The 8,424-nt window shown below is 37.8% G+C and overlaps 1 protein-coding gene across 2 annotated transcripts; it reads left to right on the top strand.

Moving 5' to 3' along the window:
• Positions 1 to 1,399: 1,399 nt before the first annotated feature.
• On the top strand, positions 1,400 to 4,326 carry LOC309490211 (uncharacterized protein). Of its 2 annotated transcripts, none has more exons than XM_082159238.1 (7): positions 1,400 to 1,497; positions 1,566 to 1,613; positions 1,744 to 1,928; positions 2,780 to 2,934; positions 3,091 to 3,548; positions 3,644 to 3,849; positions 3,955 to 4,326. In XM_082159238.1, exons 2-7 carry the CDS (start codon positions 1,598 to 1,600, stop codon positions 4,183 to 4,185), a joined length of 1,251 nt encoding a protein of 416 aa, XP_082015364.1. In that variant the 5' UTR covers positions 1,400 to 1,497; positions 1,566 to 1,597; the 3' UTR covers positions 4,186 to 4,326. The 2 variants fall into 2 exon arrangements, with proteins under 2 accessions (XP_082015364.1, XP_082015363.1); XM_082159237.1 differs by having other exon boundaries at positions 1,462 to 1,509; positions 1,562 to 1,613.
• Positions 4,327 to 8,424: the final 4,098 nt, after the last annotated feature.

Here is an 8,424-nt window from a genome sequence, read left to right as displayed (position 1 = left end):
GAATCAATGTTTGCGGGAATTTCCCGCATTATAAATGGGAGACCTGCGGGAATGATTAAAAAGATGCGCAATACCCGCGCCGAAATTCAAGCCCTGAGGGATGCCCTCCACAATAGGTCAATTCACATTCAACCCAAGGGCCAGCTCTTCTGCCGGGTGCAGGACCACCACCTGTTTTTTTTTTTTTTTTTTTTTTTTCTCAGCTTTTTTCTTGGTTGCTTTTATAAACAGACAAACATGTATTTAACTGTGCCTTTTTAAAAGAGACTAGTATAAGTAGTAAAAATTACCATTATGTAGAATATTCTTGTACTTCACTTTTACTTGTTCCCATGTTCTAGTAGTGGGTGGTGACTCTGACATTACACTGAACAAAGTAATTATGAAATTATTAAAATACAAAAATATATACTGTAATAAGTGATAAAAACATCTAACATGATCACCACTAACGAATTGAATTTGTCTGCTACTTTTTGCCAGCCCTCTCTTCTGGCTTTTGCAGACTTTGAGGTGTTCCCTGGCGTTTTGATTAAACATTAATTTATATATAAATAAACTGCTTCCTCATTTCAGAAAAACACTGCTCGTAATTAATCTCCTTTTAAGGAAATGAGATTGAAATAAGAATGTTTGATTTCATCATTTTAGACACTTGTTATCAATAACAGCTCTGGTAAGAGGAATTATTTATTATTATTATTATTTTATTTATTTACCAGGACAATGCATATTAACAACAGTATGCCTGTAACATGCCAGAGTTAGCCAGTGGCTAATTTTCATCTGTAGTCCTGGTTGCCAGATGTACAGTGGCACCCTAGGGAGAATACAAATTTTTTAAGAGTTTGCATGTAAATACAAATATGTCTGCTACAGCGTAGCTGCAGTAGAAGATAATTATAAAAATATAGAATCTCACTAAAATTTGTTCTGAAAAGCATCCTAATAATATACACAAGCAGTAGCAGCAAGTAGCATGCATTGTCGGTGTAACAGATTAAACCATTTGTTAGATGCATATGAAGATGATCAGTTTTAACATCATTGCAAGTTTATACAAAAATAAAAAATCTAAATCACAAAACAAAAACACACATTCACAACTGTAACACAAACGGGCAAAAACAAGACTTTAGTGTTGACAGGTCTGATTACTAATAAGCCAACGTTTCAGATGTAATCGAAAAAGGCTATATGTATTAATGTCTCTGATTGATGACGGAATGGTATTCCACTCCTGAGAAGCCCTAACAGAGAAGGCGGACTGACTAAAAGCACTTTTTCTAAGTGGAATAATACAGTCACCTCTTGTTCAATGTTCTCGAATGTTCAAGTCTCATTTTGCCCGACCACAGAGATCCCCCAAGGCTACAATACAACTTCTGAATTGTGTTAGTTGTACATGACAAACAATTTTAAGGAGGTGCCATAGAGTATAAATTCCCCATGCTGACTCAGTCAACTACATTGCTTAGAGGTTCATTCATCTTACAGGTAACTTTTACTGACCTCTCTCATTTATTGTTGATTCTTGTCTCGTGATAGTGTTGTTGTTTTTTCAGTGTTTTCCAGGTACTTCCTTTACAGACAAAAAATGCCAGACAGCCAAGGTGGGTAAAAATCCGGGAATTCTTTTTCACTGATAAAATGTAAACATCACATATTTTTTATTTTGTTAATAATTGACACAAGTCTGAACAAAACCATCAAGTTGTAACTATCACATTTGTAATTCTACAGAAATTGTGGTCGCATTTAGCCCTGAGTTTATTAAGGAGCTTCTTCCATCTGCTCAGCGGACAGCTCTGCTCTACCATCTCTCCTATCTCTGTTTGGCTAAGTTCCCCAAGTTGGAGAGGGTTCTCCGAGAGCGTGCTGTTGAAACTCAGCTTCTCTTTGGGTCTTCTGAGGCGCTTCTGCTGAAGGTAAAGCCAATGTTCTTTAACAATTTCTATGTAATATATATATATATAAAAGTATATAGAATATATAAATGTATAATTTGCATATAATATGTATACATATGTATACGTGTGTGTGTATATATATAAAACACTAGAACCTTTTGTGAAAAGAAAGAGGACATAGATGCTAATAAATAATCTTAAAGAGTGTCAGTCTAAGAGATGAGTAAGGATGCATTGTAATACATATTGCACAAGATCTTTTTTAATAATTTTAAAGATTAAGATAAAGATTTAAGATAATTTTAAATACCAGCAAGAAATCTGCGGTGTTTAGATGAATATTTAAATACTGTATCTGTTACACTCAATCTCTACATTACACAACAACACCACAGTAAAAATGATAATAAGAAAAGAGCGGTTAAGAAAGCTTCTGCTCACAGAATTTTGTGGATATGTTTTCACCAGATCTGCAATTCAGCACTCGACTCAAGTTTATTTGTATACAATAAACAAATCACTTCATTCTGACTGAGTGAAGGAATAAATGAATGGGAGAGCGGAGCTCTAGAGCAAACTACTATTAGACTAATGACAGGTAGAATGAGTTTACCAGCCGGCACAAACTTTTCACAAACTACCGAAATTAACCTTCTGAGAACTGTCCATCTTGACTGCACTTATTTCACTCTTGATTGGCACTTGAACTGGTGAGACAAGACAATAGGCAATGGTGTCAAAACTGTCATAGAGCTTTTATATTTCATAGATTGATTGATTGATTGATTGATTTTGACAAGTTGTTTTCTTATGTGAAGTATGAAACTCCATTGTGGATCAACTGTGTGAGTATGTCTGCTGTCTTTCAGTGTGCGGCCACAAGTAAAAACCTATATTCTACGCTGCTGCCGGCGCTGAAGGTTGCTGTTGAAAAGGATAAAACCATTTTGGCTATTAAGTCCCTGGAAAAAGCCAGAGTATGGATCACTGAAATTATTGACAAAGTGGGACAGATGGTAGACAGGTAAAATGTTTCAAAATGTTGCTAAAATTTAAATTTTAGAATTAGAAAGTGTAGTAAGATTTGTTGAATTGACCATATATGGAACACGTCTCAGTGTATATCAAGAAAATTCACTGTGCTTTAGCTCACGATTAATCCGAAATCTATTATCTCCAGATATGATAAACACAACCGCAGTGTGGCTTCCTGCACCAGTGATGTAATTCTTGAAAAGACTGAGACAGAGAAAAAAAAAGAACAAGGTTCTGTGGAGATGGTTGCCCATGAAAAGGCGGTGAAAGAACTGGAAGAGAAACTGACGGAAAACCTCAAGAAATTTGGAGAAATTGAGGAAATGATTAAACAGAAAAAAAAAGAGATGTATGATCATGTCAAAGCAACGTCTAAAAAACCCAAAAAAGTGGGTTTCTTTGATGCCTTAGCATCAATTTTCACTGGAGTCACTAACACATACGGAGATGATGACCCTCAAGCAGCTGCAAAAACCCAGGTTCTGTCCAGCGAATTGACTCAACTCTCCATTGACAAGTCAAGTCTGATGAGCAAGGAGTGGAGCATCCATGTCAGGCTGACGGATATGCAGCTAAAGTTGGCAAGCATGAAAATAGAAAATGGTAAGATTCTTTCAATTAAGGAGTTCCCATTGTGCTCGAAACAGTCCCTGATTTACATCATCATAATTAATGTCTGCTTCATATTATTTCTAAAGGTTCAATACCCGACCCTGTCCATCTGAAGGACGTCCAAAAATGCCTTTCCCGAATTCAAAACATTCTGATTCAGCTTCAGAAGTTCTGGGAATCAGTGGGTGTACTGCTGGAGAGTATTAAAGACAATACTTTTGCTAATGAGGACTTCATCGAGGAGATTGAATTGAAGCAGACCTTTCTGGACACTATTACTACAGCACAAGGGGTAACTTAGACATTGAGAAAATGTGCAGGATTACAGAAAATAAATTATTTTCACCCTGAATGTATTCTTTTTTCTGTGATTGATTTTGTACCTCAAATCTTTCAGCAATGGAAGGCCTTCGGTGAATCCTGTCTGAATGCAAAGAGCATCTTTAGCATGCAGACTAAAGATGCGTATAAGTTCCTGGAGACCAGCCCATCTGCACTGACACCAGAGGAATGGAGAACAGAGTATGAAACTGTCATAGAGGATCTGAACAAAATAAGTCCTGATCCCTATAATCCCAAAGCACCAGCTCCCATTGCTCCCATAGCACCAGCTCCCATCGCTCCATAATGTTCAAACTTAAGAAGTCTTTACAGTATAAACAGAGTACATGCCTATAATGATTCAGGCTTACTGCTTTGAATAACACATTTGTTATTTATGATTATGATTATGATTATGATGCTGTTTTAATAAAACATTTTTAAGTGAGCTAATTTGTAATGGCTTTTCATTTCTCTCATGCCATTTCTCTGTTCCCTCTGTGATGAAATTGATTTTGACTTCAAAAATATAAACCGTATTTTCTTTTCAACTGGATACTGTCATGCAGGGGTTGTTCAGCCAAATGCACATTAGAATATAATAAGAAATCTATAAACTAAAGCATGATAAACTAAGACAGCATAACACTGACAACACCAGAGCATGAAAGAGAACATGAGTGTATAAATACATGTGAAATTTATATCATGTCTTATTGCTTGGCAGATAATTTATGATACTGCCCAATGACATGGTTATAAAGTTATCCAAATTTGCCCTCCATCTTAAAATGCACTTTTGTTGATCAGGGAAAGCTTCTTTTTTTTTTTTTTTGACACAGCAAGCTCAGTTTTTTTTTTACCTCAGATCTCTTAAAACCTTACGAACGCCCATGGACACACCTAGGCAAAGTAATGATAGGAAACAAGAACAAGGGAAACCAGAAACAAATAACCAGTGTCCCCATTGTATATCCACATTATTTTGCAACGCTAAAGTAAGCTATTTTCTGTGAATGTGAGAGAGTTACAAATCATTAGCCACAATATATAAATAAATAGAAGAACAGCAAAGTAAATTCATTTGCGCTACAAACTAGTGTATTTTATTATTATGACCATACATTAAAATAATGTTGTTAGAAATACCAGTTTGGAGTTTCAAGCAGTGTAAAAAGCTAAAAATAACTGGTTTATATTAAAAATAATAATTTAATATTAATATACAATATGTTGATATCCACCATAATACAGGTGGTAAATGTAGAAAGCCACATGATGGATTCAAGGTCATCACAAGTGTTTTTAATTAGAGACAAATACTAATAAATACTGTCATACACACACAGTAAAGTACTAGTAAAAAACTAGTAAAGTAGTGCATTACTTTTGAATTTACAACAAATTATCTAAGTTAAAGGTGCTCTAAGCGATGCCGGGAGTCGTAACTTCTTGTTGACATTCGAATTGTTGTCAAACAAAACGGAGGCTAGCTAGACCCTCCCTCCTCCTCATCCTGTCTCCTCCCTCCTCCCCTTCGGCATAAAGGAAAGTCAAAGTAGTCACTACAAACAAAGTTAAGTTTTACTGATAATTCATTCAATGTGTAATGTCACCAAGTTAGATAAAGGGTTTTATATATTGCAGAAAAAGAGAAACATTATCTTAAAGGAGAACTTGGTAACTTTTTTAACTTAATAAAACTGTCTAGAAATCATTTGGATGGTTAAACAACCTGTTCTGGTGATATTGATGACTTTCCCAGCTCCCCCCAGCGTTCCCAGGCGGAAAACCAACCTTGCAACTTGGGGACTACCGTCCCGGCAAGATAGAAATTGGAAGTCTCGTGAGAAGCGAGAACTAGAACGAGAACGAGCGCGAAACACGAATTGCTTTACGGCAATTCGACATAAACACACACGCATGTATGATGTATCACCAGATTACCCACCTCGGTAGACATAGCTCCACGCGATACAGTTGGCTTGCTCCGATCAAAACAAACGCACATGAGAAGCGGTAGAGAGGGGGAGGAGGCCGCCGCAAGTGAGTTTTTACGACCTTGTTGTGAAATATACGCCCCCCCCACAGCTGTAGGGGGAGCTCGTGCGGAAAACATGCGACAACAAAAGGGAAAATCAGCGAAGAAGTGACTAGAGTTCGCTAGAGTTGCCGAGTTCTGCTTTAAAATCATTTCGCCACCTGAGGTTATCTCCCATACAAGGATGCAATAATAGCAAGATAACGTTAGCCTCGCGTTTCCCAGTGAGCATAAACAACGGCGGCGTCGTAAACAAAATTAGTCAAAGTTGTCAACCGCCTATAAATGAACATTTAAATTCATAACAAACAGTGGATGAAAACAATCATTCACACAAATTGTGGCCCTACTCAGTGGTGTAGTCTACGTGATACACAGGTATACGCCGTATACCCACTAGAAAAGGCCAAGGATTTCCGTATACCCACTTAAAAAAAGTGTGAGGATACGTAACAACTTCGTTTTGTGTCAGAACTTTCACACTTTCATTCATAAATTCACCCCGTCTGTGTTTGCGAAGCGACACGGCTAGAATCGCGGAATCCAGTCGCGGAATTTGGCTATTTTTGAATGAATAAATCAAAAGTAGGGCTGTACAATGAATCAAATCTCGATATGGACTAGTGTCTGTGAATATTAAAGCAGCACTTAGCAGCACTCTTTTGGCCGTAAAGCAATTGTTTACATCGCGAGACCTGATATCACGCGAGACTTCCTGACGCAGCGGCCGGCGGCCCGCCGGCTCAAAGTTGCAAGTGCGTATTTTCCGCTCACGGGCAACAGGGGGGTGCGAAACGACCACCATTCAACCCGAAAAAGTAATATAACCATTCCAATGACTCCGAAGCTGTTCAGTTAAGGTAAAACAAGTTACTTAGTTCACCTTTAAAGTTAAAAGAGACTGCAATTGCTCTACGCGTCTCTGGGAATGAGCGCTCAATGAGTGCTCCACACACACACACACACACACACACACATACTGAAGCACGCGTGACTCACGCTCGTGGTGTTTTCAGCGTTTCACTGTATTGAGACATGATGTAGGCTACATGTGCACTTCATCGCAGAGCTGCTATGAAAGTCACTTCACGAGAATTTCACCATTTCATTTAATAAAACTATCGTTATTCATTCGTTTCATATACACACAGAAACTGTAATGTCTTTGCGACAACCTGTCAAAATAAAAGTTCGGTATAACTTGAAGAAATTATAACAGAAATATAATAATAATAATAATAATAATTTTAATAATAGTTTATTAAAACACACAGAAACTCAAATGTGTACAACCCACCAAAATAAAAGTTCGGTCCAACTCAAAGAAATTAGAAAGAAATTGCACAGTAAAATGTATTTTAAAATAATAATAATAATAATAATAATAATAATAATACAATCTATTAAAACGTTATTTTAAGGGAATATCACACAAAGTTTTTCAACAGTAAACTTGCCAAAACAATAACACCATTTATTTATTTTTTTACACCATTTCTAAAAGCAAATTTGTATTTGTATAATGTTTTAATTATTTTATTTTAATTTTTTATTACAGTATATACTCACTACAAAAAACTAGACTACACCACTGGCCCTACTGTGAATTTGCTTGACCATTTACAATAGAGATTGATCGCTATAGCTGCTAGAAACATATGTTGTATTCACCAAAGTTAACGCTGACTGCATAGTTCTAGCTAATTACATTCTTGTGATGGTTTGGCGAAAATGAACGTCAGTTTAGAAAGAAAAATGGATTTACCTGTTCTGCAAAAATAGAGCAACTGAATGTCGGATTGGAAGCCCTTCTGCCGGCGGATTTCTCGCCACCTTTCAAAGGTTTTTCCGATGTAAATTCGGTATTTCGCGCGTTCCTTATCCTTGTCCCTCTTCTTTGCAATTTGTTCATCGGAACGTCGTCTCTTTGGTCGTGTGTTGGCCATAATTCAAACTTCCCTCTTCATGCTTCTCTCTCCTCCACACGCTCCACACCCACTTCATGTGCACGCGCACTAACCCCCCAAACCCCACCCTCAAATACTTGTCGGTTATTGGCTGGAGCACTGTTTGTTGCGGGTGAGCCCAGTGTCACGGTTTGCAGGTTTGCTTGCTCATTCTGTGTATACTGCGCTGATCTGATTGCCTATCAGCGCCAGCTGCGCTGACGCGCGATCAGATCAGTCGCAGGTGTGTCTCGTTTATTAGTCCTATATGTAGAGCAGTGTTACTCATGTTCAGTGTCAGATCGTTTTGGGTTGCTGGTCCTTGTGCTGATCTCTGTTCTGTCCAGTTCTGGTCCTGTTCCCAGTTTGCACGGATCTCCTGTTGTCGTTCTGCCTGAGCTGTGGTCTGCCTGTGTTGAAGTTATTCACGGCGCGTCATCTCTCCTCTACCTTGCTTGGATTCTACTCTGCAGTTCTCGTGTTTCCTAGGACCTGCTGGGCAGGGGCGTTTCTAGGTTTTAAAAACATCAGGGGCTGAGCCCTAAACATCAGGGGCTGG

The sequence above is a fragment of the Leuciscus leuciscus genome, assembly GCF_965113295.1.
Source record: "Leuciscus leuciscus genome assembly, chromosome: 25".
Lineage (NCBI taxonomy): Eukaryota > Metazoa > Chordata > Actinopteri > Cypriniformes > Leuciscidae > Leuciscus > Leuciscus leuciscus.
Note: the sequence above shows the minus strand (reverse complement) of the source record. Positions and strands in the feature narration are given on the sequence as shown.

What these genes read in the sequence shown, in the direction of transcription:
- LOC309490211 (XM_082159238.1), top strand. An exon ending in GTGGGACAGATGGTAGACAG is followed by an intron (nt 2,935 to 3,090) that starts GTAAAATGTTTC and finishes TATTATCTCCAG; the next exon opens with ATATGATAAACACAACCGCA. An exon ending in AAGCATGAAAATAGAAAATG is followed by an intron (nt 3,549 to 3,643) that starts GTAAGATTCTTT and finishes TTATTTCTAAAG; the next exon opens with GTTCAATACCCGACCCTGTC.